The following is a 19,979-nucleotide window of genomic DNA, read 5'->3' as shown; positions in this document are numbered from 1 at the left end:
GTTACACATAATTTCAGTTAATGAATGTGTGACAATATATATATATAGGTAAGATCATTTCAATGTATTCCAATTACTTTTTATGCACGGTTGAATACCATGTTAAGTACAGTTACATTCAGAAAGCTACATGTTGTATCCGTTTATATGTACGCTACCGGATCAAATTACACTTACAGTATGCCTCGTTCCTTCCGGAGAAGTGGGAAGTGTGGGTAGGAAATGGTATCCGGCTGTTATTGTACTTAAGGTGCGGTTTCATTGTTACACGAACAACAATCAATTTTCTATGAATAAAATTAGGAAATTAAAAAGTGATCAAAACATTTAGCATTTTGGACAACAATATGGCGTTTGATACTGTGTGGCACGCCGACCTACACGGTTCTCAAAGGGAAGGTATGTGTTAGCTATATTAATGGTAAGCATTGTTTATAGAACAATATGTAAAAAAAAATACTTTAATATACTAAGATATCAAACAGAAAAAATGCCAATTTCTAATTACTTACAAATGTGTTTTTATTTTCACAGTAGAATAACCGAACTATTATGTCTCCGTACTAAAAGGACATTCTGTGTTATAAGGGTGTCGCCAAACTATTCACTACAGAACGTATACGTATACAATGTAATTTGAAATAATTAGTTGTTTATAATGACCTTAGTCATCCTCCTTATCCCGCAACAAATTATGGCTACTTCTAAAGTAAAGTTTGTCTCGTTAACTCAGTAAAATATGGCATACCCACTACAACGATGCTTACACTCCGATCCCGATACACCAGGGGTTTTTATCACTCTCATGAATATAATGACCGTAATAGTTACCTCTGGAGTATCGAGGATTTTGTACTTCGCGAGGAGCATCCGTGGTGATCTGGTGGATAAAACGGCAGTGATAATAACCCATGGAGTATCGAGCATTTTGGATAAATAATCAGTTGCAGGTAAGTGTGGAATGCATATTATACTTAATATTGTGATTGTAAGACTTCAAACAGTTTCAATATATCGCCAGAATGGAAGGTCGTAATATGTTTAGATACCATGATTGTGATATAAAAACAAGGAAACATTGCTTATATAGACTCGCTAGACTCACAAGCAATTTGTCATCGCCATTATTAAAGTCGGTCTAGTTTACCATGACATGTTAACACATGACTCGCGTTTATTCATTTTTTTTTTTTTTGGGGAGGGCGGGGCTCGACTGTGATGTGTACGATAGGTTTGTTCCGTTGTTGCCACATAAACCGTTTTATAACAGAAACTCGGATTTAATTCATAGTTATGGTTCTCAACTGGTACATGTATCGTTATATCCCCTTTTACTTTTTCTTTTTTTTTCCTTTCTTTTTATTTAGAAATACCGAAAGAGATGGCTTACATACTATTTTATGGCTTCACTCAGACTGACGTTGTGTTACCAGCTCAAGCACAATCAGGAAGCATCAAGACGTGATTTCAAAAGTTAAGATTTGATTCGTTATTATTACGAGTTATCTTTCTTTGCTCGCTTTTAGAGCTTCTCCTCTTAAAATGCCAAAAATAAACACATATCATAGTTGTCAAGATTTTTATTGATTTATGGCGGTTTTTTAAGTTATCGAAATGAGCCATCTCTGATTTCATTTTTAATGATTAAGCGTAGTCCAATACATCAGTGCATGCCCTTGGCTTTCGGTGTATAATTATAGACATGCGTTGTTAAATACCTGTGTTCATTTGCACTTTGACCTTAACCCAAAACATTGATTGTATTCATCATACATTGTACTTTATCATACAATTCATTACTGTATGCAGATTTTTTTCATTGATTAATGTATTTAAATACGTGGACAGCTAATTATAGTTTATAAGAATGATTTATCGGCTAGCGTTGAGTATACCTGGCCAATGTATATATACTATGAGATATGCATCAATGGACTCGACCTGTTTGGTAATCCAGGCGTATACCACAAACAATTTACAGTAGTATGTAGTGGTAGTGCTGACCGGGCTGGGTAGGAGATCAGGGAACAAATGCTATCAGTCTGGTGTACAGAACAATAACAAACGTCTGGAGTACACTCGTGTACTGTGAAGTGTACACTAATATTCCATACTAACAGTGAGAGGTGAAGGCAGACTGAACGTGAGTATACCCCATATACAATGTACAGGTCCGTACGTATCCATTTGCCTGTATAATGGCTGTTAATAAATACTTGCGACATTTTACGTATAATGTGAGAGGGAAGCAGAATGGCATTATCGTATATCATGTTACAGGAGAACTGGGTCATTACTATATGTTATAAAGCTGTTGAGACTGTGACCCATATGTGTGTTACCGTCGTTGTGCTTACGCTGTCATCTAAACGTTTAACAAGCATGGTTAGCTTAATGGTCAATTTTATGGAAAGTTAAGAATTTCTAAATTACTGTAAGTATTCCCTCGTCTTAAGCTTGGAAACAGTCAGTACTATATATGGTTATCTTTAAATAAATGCACTGTAGCCCATTTTACTTGTGTATAGGTTAGAAGAGAGGAAAAGCTAATGTTAAAGTTAGATGCAGCTAACCATGTTTGAGAATATGCTGCGAGACGTATAGTGGAGCGGCCAAGGTCGATTTTTTAGCAAAATCGTTCAAAGTTTGAAGAAAGCATGAAACTTTGCAAATGACCTCTTTAGGACATAAGGTTTCAGGAAAAAAAATGGACCCCAAAAAATCACGGCCCCTGGCGGCCGCCATTTTGGTTTTCAAAATGGCCGTCAAAAACCACCTTCTGCGACCAATATCTCGCGTTCTATACCAGCTAGGCTCAAATTTTAAACGTCTACACCCATATTATTGACACTTAGGAACATTCTGAGAGTGTTAAACTTCATGTAGGAGGACCGCCATTTTTGTATTTCAAGATGGCCGCCAACTTTGCGAGCTGTATCTGTACAAAAATACATCTAATGGCTAAACTTACTTTAAGCAAATAGGCACATGCAAAGATAGTGAAAGTACTTATATTTTTGTAGCGTTTGATACGTAAATTATTTTATTCTTATTTTAACTTCAAAATGACCGTACTTTTAAGATCCAAGATGGCCGTTTGAAAGTTGTATCTGTATTTCACTCTGTAAGAGAAGTAAAAAGTTGAAATGTTGATACTTATGAGATGCCTTGAATGATCTTGGAATAAATATCTGAATTGCAACTCTACAGACGTCATCAGATGATCATCTTTCATGTGCTTCATCGAGTCCTCAATGGAACATCTTCAAAGTCATAAATCAGCAGTGATTGGCCAAATCTCTCTCCATCTGTGGATTACACCCAGCTCTTACCTTGTCGCTTCTACTGCGGTCAGCCGAGCGCCTTCTCTCCTGTTTTGAGAGTACATCTTCAGCTGATTTCTTCTCACTGCTCATTACTTCCAATGTTGGAAATAGCTTTTAAGTTGAACATGCAGGAAACAGGAACACCAATTCCGACATTCTAGGGCATTGATATCTCCAACCAATCCTTTATACTTCGGCTTCCTACTTTCTAATCCCTCCTCACAGTGTAACTGACAAGTTATCCATAACCACGCGCAAGAGTTGTTGTGGTACAATCAGCAGCTGCATTATCGGTCCTACTTTTTGTCACATATCGATGTCAACCTCAACTAAAGTCGGCAAGGTTACAGATGACAATATCAATAAGTTAGTTTTCAGTTAATGTGGTTTCCAATCTTGATTATACTCCCTATCATCTCCACATTTTGCACTTAGTTTTAATTACCATATATACTTTCTCTTTGAAGACTTAAAGTTCTCTTGTTCTACACTGCTGCTATTTATTTGTACCCAGTCCTTGGTACCGTATGTATGTTTTACTGACGGTTGCTATATGTTTTTGGTGGCTTTAGTTTGCATCATCTTTGTTCTTAACTCAACACCATCATCTGTTTTACCTTCGCCATCTTTATCTCCTAAGCCTGCATTGGAATTGGAAGTTCTGGCTCTGAGGCACAGCTTACATTTGTAAAAAAATATGTCATAGAGGTAGGTATGACTTTTTTCGCAAGTACTTGTTTGTGGTTAATTTCTAGGGCCATTACTGTCAAATTCATAAACGTACCCACAAGGTGTCGTGTCAAACCAGGAAGACATCAAAGTTTTGGCGGAAAAACCTTGCTTTGGACTTACTCGAAGTCCTTCCTTAAGTGGAGTGTCCTGATGTTGTTGGAGTCGTGCAGGATTGTATCGAACAAATTTTCCTGGCATTTTATCTGATTATTATATCGGGAATATCTTTCCCTGAATCCACATAAGATTTCCTGAGACGCGGTTGAAGGCCGGACATGAACGTGGTTATGCAATATGAGTGCGGTCATCTCATCCATGAAACCTTCTTTGGTAGACGAATTCCAAATAATCTTGCATTTATTACTTCTGTTTGCAGGTTTGATATTAAGGTGAATCTCATCACGCAAAGTATTTCGGATGCCTGCCAAAGTGATTTCGTTTAGATATTTTCTGATAATTCCCTTGCTCTGTTGAGAGATAATGATGTGGTATCATCCATATGCATTAAATAATTGAAAGTCATAATAAACCATGTGAAGCCTTGCTTTTTGCTTTATCCAAAATATATTCGTTAGCCGTCATGAAGATTACCATTCTTCTGGCAAATACTTCCATTCCACATTAAAAAAGGAGATGATCCTCGATTGTTTTTGTTGTTTACAATTTGAATCTTTCTGAAAAACCTCCTCTGTTCTCTACAGTTTATCAGATATCCTTTCTCTCTTACAAATAACATAATGAGTCTCTACAGTATCTTTAATAATGTTAGGGTACATCTTGTATTTGTAGACAATGTAAGGTATACCAATAGGACATTGTGCCGATGTAGTGAAGATCTCCATCAGGATAGGCTATTTCCAGTTACACGGTATAGCTCTTGTATGGGTGTACTATCCAGAATGACAAATATTGCTATCGTGTTAAATTCAATTCTAGAGCTATAATTATCTTTTTTGTATGATAACGGGTGTGAGGAATGTTTTCCAAGCTGCTGTACTCTGAAAGAGTTATATGTCTGCTACCTTTCCGAAATGATGAAAAGGTTAAAAAATTTCTAATGACCGTATTGAAAGTCAATCACGATGTGTTTATAAGGACGACGTCGGGGATCATAAGCGACCCGCTTTATGGAAATTAACGTTTGTATCTAATTTCTCTATTCAGATTGGTTCAGAGAGTAATGGTATGTCTAATATTTGTAGAAGTTTATATCAAGTGTTTACGTAATGTTTCCGAAATTATCAGCCAATATGGTTAACTTATGTACCTTTAATTAAATACTGCTAGACATCTTGAATTTCAGAACAGAGGCCATTTTGAAATTCAAATAAGAATGGAATTATTTTGTATCAAACGCTACAAAATATAAATACTCACTGTATTTGCAGGTTTTTTATTTACTTAAAATCAGTTAAGCCAATTGTTATATTAGTATTATATACAGATATAGGTAAATGAAGTAAATTGGCTGCCATCTTAGAATACAAAATGGCGTCTTTTTACATGAAGTTTAACACTACCAGAATGGTCCTAAGTAATAATGATAATAACTATCAATAATTTGGGTGTAGATGTTAAAGAATGTTAACTTGATTTTTACAGATAAATAATGAAACAACTTGAAATTATACGTTGGATTTCAAAATGGCGGTCATTTTGAAAATGAAATAATAATCAAATTATTTATGTACCAAACACTATAAAAGTATAGATACTCTCACTTTATTTGCAAGTGTTTATTTGCTTAAAGTTAGCTTAGCCAATTAGATGTATTTTATACAGATATAGCTCGCAAAGTTGGCGGCCATCTTGAAATTCAAAATGGCGGTCCTTCTCCATGAAGTTTAACGCTACCAGAATGTTCCTAAGCATCAAAAATATGGGTGTACACGTTTAAAGTTTTGGTCTAGCTGGAATAGAACATAAGATATGTGTCGCAGAAGGTGGTTTTTTGGCGGCCATTTTGAAAACCAATATGGCGGCCGCCAGGGGCCGTGATTTTTTGAGGTCCATTTTTTTCATGAAACCTTATGTCTTAAAGAGGTCATATGCAAAGTTTCATGCTTTCTTCAAAATTTGAACGATTTTCGTGCTTAGCCGCTCCACTAACTCTTAAGATTTTTGTTCCGGGTGGTTTACAATCAAGGCCTTAGACGTCTGGGGTACACGTACAATAGTAACGTATCTGTTACAGTTACCCTTTATATGGCACTGTAGATGATATGAACGAAGTGAATACTACGAGAACAAAATTCTCAATTCAGTTTGTATGGATCATTCATGTAGCGTGAGGGCAACACAAATATTAACAAAACTATTTATTCTTCCTCAATGCAGAAGAGAAGACACCCCATTGTTTAATCTAAATTGCTATATTTGACCACCTAATTGTTTGAAATGAGATATAATTTCATGCATTTAAACATGTAAATCCATGCATTGTAAGTCTTGTAATTGTCAACATGCATACATGCTGATCACTTTTAATGGTGAATAAGATATTAAAATCTCTTCTTGTCCCGTGAGTATAATACATATAACTTTAATGATGAACTATATGTATGAAAATTGGAATGTAAAAGATCTATTTATTTACTTATTTATTTATTTATTTTTTATTTATTCATTTATTTTAATTATATAACCTCTTGTAAAGAGAAAATAAAACAATGCCTGTCATAAGGAAATAATCATAAGTTAATGAACTTTTTGTAACTTCTGTAATGCTTTCTAAAGAAAGAGTTGGAGTTCAGAAGTTTCCCTAAATTAAGGAATATTCTTGAAAGAAGTCCATGAACTTAAACATGCATGTACAATATCAGCATTGATTTATGTATGCACATGTATTATATATGTGCATTTTTCACTTTGCAGCAGTTTACAACACATTTTAATATTTCCATATTTTCCATATATGCAAACCACCGCTATTATGTATTTGCCCTGTATAGCAGATTTAAATATCGTTTGACACAGTTTTTAATGTCAGTACATGCCGCGAGTGTTTTTTCGCTGTAGTAATTAATATATGTGACAAAGCCTGGAACTGTATTAATTTACACTAGAACATGGTGTGGTATATACACATCTCTTTACGTTTATTTTTGTCCCTTGACCACATCATAGACTGTAAAAGTGGTAGTAGAAATAGTTTCTACTCCTGCTTAGCGCTCAGCATGAAGGAAGTGGGACGACTGGTTCTCCCGATGTAAATAGGAGTGTGTTGCTTAGTGTCTTTGGTAGCATGCTTCAGTGATATAGCACTATAAAAAGAGCAAGAGTTCCACGATACAAGAAGACATAACACGAATATACCAAAACACACACCACACATCATACTCGGAACATACCGCATACTTGGGAGGCTGTCCTTACATAACCCTGACTGTAGGACGTTAATCTAGTCAAACAAACACATTTTTTTTTCGAAATGGTGTCTCTATTTAGTATATTGCTTGGTTGGTTGATCAATGTTAACAAGGTCATTTAAGGACGGCCAACCATGAAGGTGGTGTGTGTGTTAAGAGCGTACTTGATTTGGGAGACAGCAGAAAGTTTGTGCTATGTAAATTGAAGATGTTAATTATGAAGCCAAATATAACTAACGTCATTTTTTATCTTTCAGACGACAAAATGTTGCTCCTAGCCACGGGAATACTTGCTGCTCTATCTGGTACTATTTACCTTGGGATTAAGATTTTTGCGCCATGGCTTCATTTTGACCTTATTTACTTGCGTAAGGCGTTGAAGAGCGTCAATGAATTCAATGCTGCGGCGAAAGCTAAGAAGACGTTGGCGGATTATTTTGACGAGACTGTCGCCAAGTACCCAAACAAAGTGTTTATCATTTTCCAAGAAAAGTCCTACACTTATAAACATGTGGAAGAGAAGGCGAATCAGGTTGCACGTGCAGCCTTAAAGATGGGGCTCAAAGCTGGGGACGTTGCAGCCGTTCTTATGTACAACCAACCGGACCTTATCTGGACCTATCTAGGTAGGCGGATTAGGAAATTGTTTAATCTTTGTTTAATTTCATATCAATGACCAAAGTCATTCAAACTCAGGCAAATACCTTGGATAAAGCAGCTGTATGGTGTCCTTAATATCACTAGCACATCTAGAATGACGGGAAAGCTGTCTGAATATCCTTTATATCCTTTGGACGGCCGTAACGTATTTATGCGTAATTATGCATTTGCCTTGTTCCATGCACCCTTCTGGAGCCCACTGAGACCCTTGAAAACTAAATACTAGTTTTTTGAAAAGAAGATGTGCATCACTATATAACATGTCAATATCGAATCGGTCATTGCATTAGTGACGTCACAAATCACCTTGGAACACGCTCAAATAAGCCAAAAAATGAGGTCTGAAATCCGGATTTTAGTGTGTGCCCGGAAACCTGTCGTTGTGAGCTTAATTATCAAGATACATATATGCAGATGATCTTAAACGATAGAAATGATATCAAAGTAAGAGAAAATAGAGAGAAAGGGGAAAAAGGGGGAAAATAGCACCACCGTTTGCAAAAAAACAAAACAAAAAAGTCCCACGCGCAGGTTTCTGCCTCCCATGACCCGTGCGTGGTGACCTTTATGGTACTTCCGGTGACTGTTTTTATTTGTTTGCAGATTGTACTGTTATTATCGTGAAAATGGCATCAAACCGAAATCTAGATGCAAACTGCTTTCATTAATGGCATTTGTTATAACCTACTATTAAAATTGAGTCAAGATTCGAATCCTGCTGGCCGTCGATGTAGAAGGACGAGATAGTTGTATGCTATGTGTAGCATCACTGGCTAATCCTATAATAACTGTTTGATGTCCCTTGAAGTACACATTTGTCACATATAGGTTCCTTAGTGGAACTCTATAGTCATTTGATGTAAGATTCCCTATATTTTCAGGTTTACAGAAGATTGGAGTTGAGCAGGCGTTTATCAACCACAACCTCAGGTCCAAGTCCTTATCACACTGTATTAAAGTGTGTGAGCCGAAGATTCTCATAGTCGGTCAAGGTAGGCGAATCATTTATATAACTTCCCATCCCGTACCCCAGAATGGTAGTCTGGGGGTTAGAACTGGTAACTATAGCAGCAATGTAGAGAATATTTCCCTGAGTTAAATTAAACCTTCAACTTCTTTTGACATTTGTGAACAGGAGCAGGCGGTCGACCCCTAGCGGAGATGATTGACTTGCCGTCATTCTCAGTCAGTAGTTGGTTATCATCCGTCGCTGATGTCACAATTTGTTAAAATACAATAAAGAAGAGTAATAGTTAGATTAATTGATAAAGGTGTAGAATTCCCTGCGTATTGCTCGGATTGTAAAGGGTTTACTCTGCTATTCCGCACACATGAAACAGTTTATTGTATTTGGGGATCAGTAAAAGGATGGGTCAATTTCCATGGCTTCGTTCTAGTCATCGAAACATTACACATTACACATTAATTAAACCATACATAAACCACACTCTCTAACATGAAGAAAGTGTGAAGATATATCTCAATGCTATTTTATCTCCTATTTTCTTTTACAGGAAAGGATTTATCAGATGCTGTACTTGATATTAAAGATGACATCACTGGAATTTCATTTTACTCGTGTGACACGTCACTTCCGCCAAGTTTCACGTCGTTTACTGAGGCGTGTTCGAGTATGTCCACTGATCCAGTCGACGCGTCCGAACGATCCTCGTTAACGTTATCATCTATTAATTGTTATATTTTTACTTCCGGGACGACAGGTGAGTAGTTTCACAGCGCTACAGCATTGTTGTAGGGAAAATAGCTCTTGTAGTCTGTTAAAAAGGATAACCCAAACATAAAATGTTCTATATATACTGATATATTACAGTCGGGTGCGGAGCGGAGAAATGTATACCTCCACACTTCTAAACCTAGACCTAAAGGGGAATATACAAGTTACACAAATGATAATATACAAAGCATATAGGAACAAACATGTAAACAGCACTTGGTATAAACGTGATATGCAATAGTCGCCAATTTACGGACGCAAGAGTTACTGGTATGAGAAGTGCTAAGAAGGATTAGCTAAAGAAATAAGGTTAATACGTTTCGGCAATAGATCACAATAAAGAAAGGGCTGTGATATTTAAAATCATGATTTGCACTTTGCTTCTTAACTTAGATATTAAGTATTTCCGATTAGATTAAAACAAAGAAGTATTTTCACAAATATCCTAATATGAACCTGTCATGAGCCGCATGACAGTAGTGTCAGGAAAAGCCACAACAAGTTAAATTGAAATACATATACAATACATATACATGTACAGAAAAGACAATGCATGTAAAATTGAAATAATAACTCATACAGTTAGAACATCAATAACAAAGGAAAAGACTTTTGATAAATAGTAGAGTTTAACAACGAAAATCTAACACATCATATCAAACTGAATGAGCCGGCTACCAAAGATAGATCTTTACGATTAATAAAAAATCAATCAAATACAAAAATATAGAATTGAAAAAACATTTGAATTCATTTTTATACTAATATACATATATGATAAAGAAACTGTTCAAATTATATTACATGTTTATTTAAAGTTTTATCTGAATACCAAAGTGAATGTTGTTGGAAAACAAAAATAATCTCAATAGATTAGTTTAAATGTTAATTACCCAAATGTCACTTTGAATCCTTTGAATGTTGGTATCAGGCCTACCAAAGCCCGCTATAGTTACACACGCCAAAACTCTGAGGGGAGCCTACGTCATGTGGATGTTTGACATAAGCAGTGACGACATTGTGTACGAAACGCTGCCGATGTATCACTCCGCAGGCCTGTTGATCGGTATCGGCGCGGTATTGTCGAAAGGTAGGTAAAATAGTTCGATATCATCATTGGTATAACCCTACTTCAGGTAATCATAATGTCGCTGGCTTTTATTTTATATTTATTTATTTGAAACCAAGCAATCTTATGAGATCAAACTGCGATTTTGTTTTCTTTACTACTGATAGAATTTAGAGCGGGAAATGTGAAACTTTAACATGGGCTAATAACTTTCAACATGCAATACGTGAATGACGTATTTTTATTGACATAACCTGTCACATGAAGTGGTATAATATAGTTTAAATGGAGGCAAGAGCATGGATTCCACTGCTGACCTAACGAAACCAAGCTCAGTGCTGATAAAATCCAGTCAAACTTATTATTTCAGATGTACCGAATTACAGAAATGTATAAGAAATTGAAAGCGAAACATTTATCCCGGTTATTTTATCATTCAGGAAGTTTATGGATTTGTTTGAATAAATAAATAAAGATTTACAACGAATTCTTTAACTGCTGTAGTAAATTGGCAATCCATTGTATGGAGAAACCAGACATTACATACGAATATCTCCTTATTTAAATGATGTGTATCCCGAAGTGTTTTTCTCTTGATAGGCGCGACAGTTATATTGAGAGAGAAATTTTCCGCCACCCGTTTCTGGGACGACTGTCGAAAACATAACGTGACCATCATCCATTATGTCGGTGAATTATTAAGATACTTGGTGAACACCCCAGAGGTAAGTGACAGCAATGGTTCGACATCACACATAATAGCAGCCTATATACATCCAATTTACTATCTGACATTATTATTTATATTTTATATCGGATTGTATGAAGGACATCTCCATTATTCGTCCGACTATGCAACCATCTTTAAAATTGAATTATGGGAACAGCATAATTGTTATAAAAAGAAGGTACACTAGTACACCGAAGCATCAGTCCACAACAGTCCACAAATTTCAATAATGTATGTATATACAAATGATCTGTTATATCTTGAAATATTAATACTAATATAATCAAAATTGGAAAGCGAATTTTGCTAATGATAATGACGATGTTATATTTTTAAGATGAAGGGGAATATATGATGATGATTATAATTGTTTTATGATGAGGATGATAATTGTTTTATGATGATGATGACAATAATAATTGTTTTATGGTGATGGTGATGATGATGATGATGATGATGATGATGATGATAATTGTTTTATGATGATGATGACAATAATGATTGTTTTATGGTGATGATGATGATGATGATGATGATATGATGATGATGATGATGATGATGATGATGATGATGATGATGATGATGATGATGATGATAATTGTTTTATGGTGATTATGATAATTGTTTTATGATGATGATGACAATAATGATTGTTTTATGATGATGATGATGATGATGATGATGATGATGATGATGATGATGATGATGATGATGATGATGATGATGATGATGATAATTGTTTTTTGATGATAATGATGATACTAATTGTTATATGATGAAGATGATAATTGTTATATGATAATGATGATAATTGTTTTATGATGAGGATGATAATTGTTTTATGATGATGATGACAATAATAATTGTTTTATGGTGATGGTGATGATGATGATGATGATGATGATGATGATGATAATTGTTTTTTGATGATAATGATGATACTAATTGTTATATGATGAAGATGATAATTGTTATATGATAATGATGATAATTGCTTTATGATGATAATGATAATTGTTTTATTGTGATGATGTTAATTGTATTAAGATAATTATGATAATTTACAGTCCCCTGATGATAAGAAACACTGTGTGAAGCATGCCATTGGTAACGGTCTCCGCCGTGACGTATGGGCGGAGTTCCAGAACCGGTTCGCTGTCCCGAACATAGTGGAGTTCTATGCTGCAACTGAGATGCCAGTTGGTTTCATCAATCTTTTTAACAAATTCGGAGCATGTGGCAGAAGCTCTCCGTTCTTGGTAAGACAATAACTTAATGTTAAAAAAAAGTACAGTGTTTACCTATATATACAAACGAATGCGTGAAGTATGTACAATTTTCTGTATCTAAAACCTCTACCAATGGCAAGGGTGAAAGACGGATATCTGAGTTCCGTTTTTTTTGCGAATTTCGAATGAAAAGAAAATCAGAATATATCATTTTGGATTCAACACGATTTTCTTTAAAATTATTGTTTAGCCGGTCATGCTTTCGAACAGAGAACTCATGACTGAGTATTAGAATGACTGTTATTATTCCAATTGACAAAATAACTGGAAACTAGAAATGGCAGCGACTTTATAATGTGTTAGTCTCTTAAATCAATGACAGGATAGTTAATCAAGTGTATACTTAACGCTGTCGTTTATAATAGTTGTTTTATCATTAACGTTTCAGAGGAAAATTGTACCTTGTACCTTTGTGAAGTATGATGTGAACAACGATGAGCCCGTACGTGGCGATGATGGGTTGTGTTTACCTTGTGGTGCAGGTAGGAAGGATGTCCAGATAAAATGTATTGTCTAGATATATAAGTTAACTGATATCAAAATGATGTTTTGTTGTAAACAGAATGTACAAAACCAAGCTCTTCGAAACAAGTTGTTCCTTTCGTAAGTTTGAAACTAAAGCAATAGTTTTACCAACGATGTAAATTACAATTTTTTAATGACAAGCAATTACAATAAATGTCCCCGTGGTATTGGGATCTAAATTTAAATTAAAGTTCCGTAGATGCTTCTTTCACACAATTTTCAACTCCAATTACGTTCACGGAGTTTTAACATCAGAATACCTCCAGCTCTATTACCTGACTGGAAATTATCTAAATATCCTGATTTTTGTTCCTGAAATTGTTTTTAATATCACACAAAGAAAATTGCACACCAGATTTATAAGAACTTCGGATACGACAGCATTTTCATACAAAGTTCTTGTCAAGTATATGTTACATTTTTGTCAATTAAGTTAAATTTCACGTCATACAAAATTCTATGACATTATCTTTTTTAAATCTCAATTGATGACAAATAGAAAAGAAGAAATTATATGTCAATGTCCTCATCTCTCTACACAGCCAAATCAAATCTTCTGATGCATAGCCGATCTTTAGCAAGGACTATCATGTAAGCGTCATGTTTGCTTCATTTTATTTTTGAAAGATATGAAACATACGACCCTTTATATCAATATTGTTGATAGAAGTTTTACCTGAAATGTAACAAATCTTACCTGCAGACGAGGTCGGTCTATTAGTGATCCCTCTTAACAAGGAAGTGACGTTTGAGGGATACAAAAACCAGGACACTGCCAATAAAAAGAAGCTCATTCAAAACGTATTTAAACAAGGCGACGTGTATGTTAACGCTGGGGATCTTCTGTACGTCGACAAAGACTACTTTACCTACTTCCACGACAGAGTCGGCGACACGTTCAGGTAAATGTACGGTACGTCAGTCCGACACAGAGTCGGCGACACGTTCAGGTAAATGTACGGTACGTCAGTTCGACACAGAATCTGTGACACATAAATGCAAATACTGTAAACGCACTTTTCGTGTTGTCTTAGAAGCGCAAATTCATGCACAGCACTAAATGTTTTAAACGGGTATTGTCAGTATTGAATTTTGGAATTGCGGTAATTTATATCCGCATTTATTAATCATAATTTATTTTTCTGGATTTGCGCTACAAATTGATTGAGCAGAAACAACCACGTTTACAATCACGAAAATGTTATAATGGCCTAAAATAAGCCATAAAGCGAATACAAGTAATATTTCTCGGTATGTTTTGAATATTCTGGGGACTGGGTACGTGCAGATCAAGTAAATAGCGCGATAAAATACTAATATTGGTATGCCAAGGATGAATAAATATGTCTGATTTGCTTGAAGGTGGAAAGGAGAGAACGTCTCCACAACAGAAGTGGCCAATGTTGTGTCGAGTGTAGATTTCCTCTGTGACGCTTGTTGCTATGGAGTTCTAATTCCAGGTAAGTTTTCCATTATTTTTTTTTTAAATTCAGATTATTTCAGATAAATTGTAATATTCACAGAAAATTATCGACTTCTACGAAAATGTTCAAACTTTACAAGAAAATCTCGGTTTTATCTACGTTATATATTTGGTTTGACGATTTCCCCACAGTTTACTCTTTTAACGTTGAGCACTTGTTATACTGTCTAACATTGGGTACTTTCGTTCGTTTCTTGGGTAGAAAAAACTGATTGCGAGGATCTCCGACAGAACAATGATAACAAAATATTTCGTTATTTATCTTTAAATCCGGGAGGCTGAAGTTGGTTCCGAGTTCCGAGTTCCGAGTTCCGTTTAAGTAAAACGGAACTCGGAACCAGTTCCGAGTTCCGTTTAAGGATTTTGTTTTTTAAACAAAATTTTAAAAAATTCAATTTATGTAATTTGAACATATTACAAATGTTTTCTGTTGTGTTTTTTCATGGATAATTTGTGATAGAGCTAGTTTAAATACGTTTTCAAATAACCACTTCCGATTTCCGTTTAAGGAAATTCTCTATCTTTTTAGATAAAAGTTGTCAATGTGCTTTGGACATATTAGAAATGTTGCCTGTTGGCTTTTTTAATGGATTAATATTGGTAAATCCTCTTTAATTTAGTTTTCGATCAACTCCCATTTCCCAGTTCCGTTTAAGTAAAACGGAACTATGGAACCATTTATCATCCGTTTAAGGAAATTTTCTATCATTTTGGATAAAATCATTCTATATGCCTAAGACATATGAGAAATGTTGCCAGTTGTCTTTTTTCATGGGTTACTAGTGATGGATCTACTTTAATTCAGTTTTTGATCAACTCCTATCTCCCAGTTCCGTTTAAGTAAAACGGAACTCGGAACCAGTTCCGAGTTCCGTTTAAGGAAATTTTCTATCTATTTAGATAAAATCATTCTATATACCTAAGACATATGAGAAATGTTGCTTTATCTGAGAAATTTTTACTTAAACGGAACTGGGAAATGGAAGTCGATCGAAAACTAAAATAAAGTGGATTTGCCACTAGTAACCCATGAAAAATGACAACAGGCAACATTATTCATATGTCTTAGGCATATAGAATGATTTTATCCAAAATGATAGAAAATTTCCTTAAACGGAACTCGGAACTGGTTCCGAGTTCCGTTTTACTTAAACGGAACTCGGAAATGGGAGTTGATCGAAAACTAAATTAAAGAGGATTTACCAATATTAATCCATTAAAAAAGCCAACAGGCAACATTTCTAATATGTCCAAAGCACATTGACAACTTTTATCTAAAAAGATAGAGAATTTCCTTAAACGGAACTCGGAACTGGTTATTTGAAAACGTATTTAAACTAGCTCTATCACAAATTATCCATGAAAAAACACAACAGAAAACATTTGTAATATGTTCAAATTACATAAATTGACTTTTTTTAAATTTTGTTTAAAAAACAAAATCCTTAAACGGAACTCGGAACTCGGAACCAACTTCAGCCTCCCTTTAAATCCGTGATCATATAGCAATTACACTTCTAAAATTGATACACAACGAAAGTTTCATGTTATACAGTATGTGATATCTCTCTGATCTTTTAGGTTGTGAAGGGCGAGCTGGGATGGCAGCTGTTTGTCACAAAGACACCACCCGATCGAAACTGACTGATGCTGAGTTGGATGCCATTTGGAACCAGTGTAAGGAACTACTACCTTCCTACGCCAGGCCACGATTCCTCCGCCTCAGAAAAGAGTTCGAAATTACGTCCACATTCAAACAAAGGAAAATGACTCTTCAAAAAGAGGCTTTCAATGTCTCGAATATATCCGATGTAGTGTACTTCCACGATTCAGACAGGTACCGCCCCCTAACGGAAGGTACATATACAGAAATCACAACAGGACAGATAACTTTGTAACGAAACAATTTTTTCACCTACATTTGTCATTTCTTGTAGTTGGCTTATATTTTGAAATGGGGCGGAAATATAAGTTATGTTATCCTGAAGCTCGCGGTATTTATTTTACCACGAAAAGATTTCTAATGATATTAACCAATTTTAATAGGTTATCGACGTACATAACCTATAAATAGAATGTGTAATTAGTGACATTATATTTTCACATTACGGAATTTATACTGCGGAAAACTCTTACATATACATACAATGTATCATGACCACTTAAATACGGATGTCGGTAAAATGCTGCTGAACACTATTACCCACAAAGTTAGACATGCGCCTGGAATTACATTGTTACAGACGTTATCTTTTACAAGTAATCAAATCGTTTACGTTTGTGTGGATGTAATGAATGATTAATTTATTATGTAATAAAGGTACATTGTAACCACTAAAGTAAGTTATGCTATGGAAATATTAGAATATTTTGTGTGATACTTTATACGACAGCTAACTGCTATATACTGTAAGTTACGTTTATACCGTACACGATAATGAAATGGATTTTGAGAAAAATACAGGATAGTGAGGACTATCACGATAAATAATCGACGAATTAGGATCAGTTTCACACGACACAAAGTACCAATTCTAATCACATTCCAGTCTTTTATTTACAATCATTCGCCATGCATTAGTTCATATATAATAAACATTAGGCTTATCATTAATCAGTTCACTTGCTAATACTATAATGATCACTTGTTTTTGAATAGCCGTCTTTGGTATTCTTATCATGATACGTAGCGTTATCCGTCATTTTTGTCTTGCCTTCATCGATAAGTTAAATCACATCCGATTGACCGGAAACTTTGTCAAGTCACTCAGTGTATTTGTGTAACACATGAACAAAAGTAAGAAAAACATATAAACCGCTTTCGGTTTTTTGTGGGTTTTTTTTTTTTTTTTTTTGTTAAAAGTTTAGAATTTGAGAGTTCAGGGTTTGCGTTAAAGTACACAACAATCACATCGGATTTACTTGAAACTTGATTACGTTGTTATTTACATCAGTCAAAGCACCGGGACAAAGATTTAATAAAACATTTCACCCTGATGTTGTATTTTAGGATGTAAAATCTTTTGATTGTGTTACTTTTTGAGAATTTGTCTGATATGGTCTGTGACTTGTTGTATATCTGACATAGAAAAAATATTTAAAGTATTCTAAATATTTTTCTCTACCTCTCTAGTTTTAAACTTTCGATATTTACCGACTTTTGTAAAGTTCGTATTCGCAAAGTTATTAAACAATCAAATTTAATATTGATTTTTAACGTGTACACGTTTAAAATAGCTCGGAAGTATCCGAACTCACGTGATGCAACTCGGTTTTTCGATATTACACCGAAAGTTTGACTTTCAAAGATTAGATATTTCATGCGACATTTACCGATATGTCAATAGTATATTGGTGCTTTCATGGATCTGAGCCATCATATATAAGCATCCATATTCACACATTGTATGTTAATGAGAGTTTGTGATGGTGAAAATTACAAGAAATACAGCTTTAAATAATTCAGTATTGTAGCTTAGATAAGTTACTCCCACCAGAACACAATAGACACTTATTAACTGTAATGTTTTACCTGGTTCTAGTATCTTTGGGGTGAAACACTAAACTAAATTCGGTGGATTTCGAGAATGTTGTGAAGTCTTTATTTTGAGTTTACTTTTACTGCTGTCATAACATACATAGGCTCACTCTTAGGGAGATAAAAATGTCTTGTTTGTCTGTAATCAAATGGACCGAAACATTATATGCAAAGCTGAATAGGCAAGGATAATTATTACATATTTCAAATATATCCTAAATAAACAAATCCGGATAAATGTAGTATTCTGGTATGGGCGTAAAAACAATATAATCAAAAATACATGGTAAAAATTTCAAAAATATAGATATTGAAAAAGGGGGCCAATGTGGGGTTACAAAAAGCGTCCCTTTAAAACACGAAAAATAAAATCAGCTTAAATATGTTAGGAAGAGGTTGGGTAATTTTTGTGAAAAATGTCTGAATAAAAAGTCTTAAAAATCAGCCCTTCTCTTCAAAATCCAATATGGCTGACTGATGAGTGGGGCTTCAGCATCCCACAATGTAATTGACCAATCAGCGTGCGAGATGTGCGAAAAGGGGGCGCCCAATTTACAAAGGGGAATAACTCTAACAAACGAATATTTTCAATTAAGGGAGATAACTCTAAATACTAGTACTCTTGCTGTGTGTTTAAGATGCCTAAATTAAGCTAAACATTTAGCTGCCTTTTATCATTATCAAATGGCAATATTACAATGCTAGGGTATTCAGCATTGATTCACAGAAACACATTTATATTTATGTTGTTTTTGTGTATATTTTAGTAAACTGAAATCAGTGTTAGTCTATGTCAATGTTGATATTATTAAAGGGAAAAACTGTTTCTACTATTCGGACACCACAAATACACCGTTCTGTTTGTTGTCGATTGTTTAATGGTATACAGCCTTTTGTAATGTATCTTTATACAGATCTTAGGATAAGTAACCTAGTGATATTATACCAAATTATTTTGTATCTATTTATATATTCCTAAATTCTGAGTGCCATGTGAGATTTTCAACGCATCCTAATGCGAAGATGATTAATGTTTGGTATGTTGTAAAGAATCAAAGATGATAAATAAATACTTTTTATTTTTGTATGATTTTGTTCATTATAATTTTATCTCATAACTGGTGTATTGGGCTACACCATGAACATGATACACTTTTATTCTAAGTTGAATGAACTTACATGTAATCATTCGGAATATGGAAACCCTCATATCCAAACAAGATTTCTCCTAAGGAAATTGAATATTTATCTTGTGCTTACATAAACGTACTAATATGTGTAAAGATACTTTGACACACATAATTCATTGTGATTGATCTGAGTTATCGCCCTTAGTTTTACACCGGCAGTACTGACGGAGTACAACTAAGGGAATTAACTCTGATAAATCAGAATGCGCAGCAATCTCTAGCTGTAATTGTATGGAAGTCTTTGAATTTGGACCATTCGACATCCCTCCTTTGTCGAGACTTTTTTATTATTGGAATGTATACGATTCATATTTCATCGTAAAAGGCTTGAAAA

At 34.7% G+C, this 19,979-nt stretch overlaps 1 protein-coding gene across 4 annotated transcripts; it reads left to right on the top strand.

The window, feature by feature from the left end:
- Positions 1-247: 247 nt before the first annotated feature.
- On the top strand, positions 248-19,542 carry LOC138333055 (long-chain fatty acid transport protein 2-like). Of its 4 annotated transcripts, XM_069281165.1 has the most exons (13): positions 249-399; positions 734-950; positions 1,368-2,143; positions 7,684-8,052; positions 8,968-9,078; positions 9,601-9,807; positions 10,753-10,911; positions 11,491-11,615; positions 12,688-12,879; positions 13,298-13,391; positions 14,138-14,336; positions 14,797-14,894; positions 16,499-19,542. In XM_069281165.1, exons 4-13 carry the CDS (start codon positions 7,692-7,694, stop codon positions 16,813-16,815), a joined length of 1,863 nt encoding a protein of 620 aa, XP_069137266.1. In that variant the 5' UTR covers positions 249-399; positions 734-950; positions 1,368-2,143; positions 7,684-7,691; the 3' UTR covers positions 16,816-19,542. The 4 variants fall into 4 exon arrangements, with proteins under 4 accessions (XP_069137268.1, XP_069137266.1, XP_069137265.1 ...); XM_069281167.1 differs by lacking the exon at positions 1,368-2,143 and having other exon boundaries at positions 248-399; XM_069281166.1 differs by lacking the exon at positions 249-399 and having other exon boundaries at positions 466-950.
- The last annotated feature ends 437 nt before the right edge of the window (positions 19,543-19,979 follow it).

This window comes from Argopecten irradians, chromosome 10 (genome assembly GCF_041381155.1).
Source record: "Argopecten irradians isolate NY chromosome 10, Ai_NY, whole genome shotgun sequence".
NCBI lineage: Eukaryota > Metazoa > Mollusca > Bivalvia > Pectinida > Pectinidae > Argopecten > Argopecten irradians.
The sequence above is the reverse complement of the archived record's forward strand: the minus strand, read 5'-3'. Positions and strand labels throughout refer to the sequence as shown.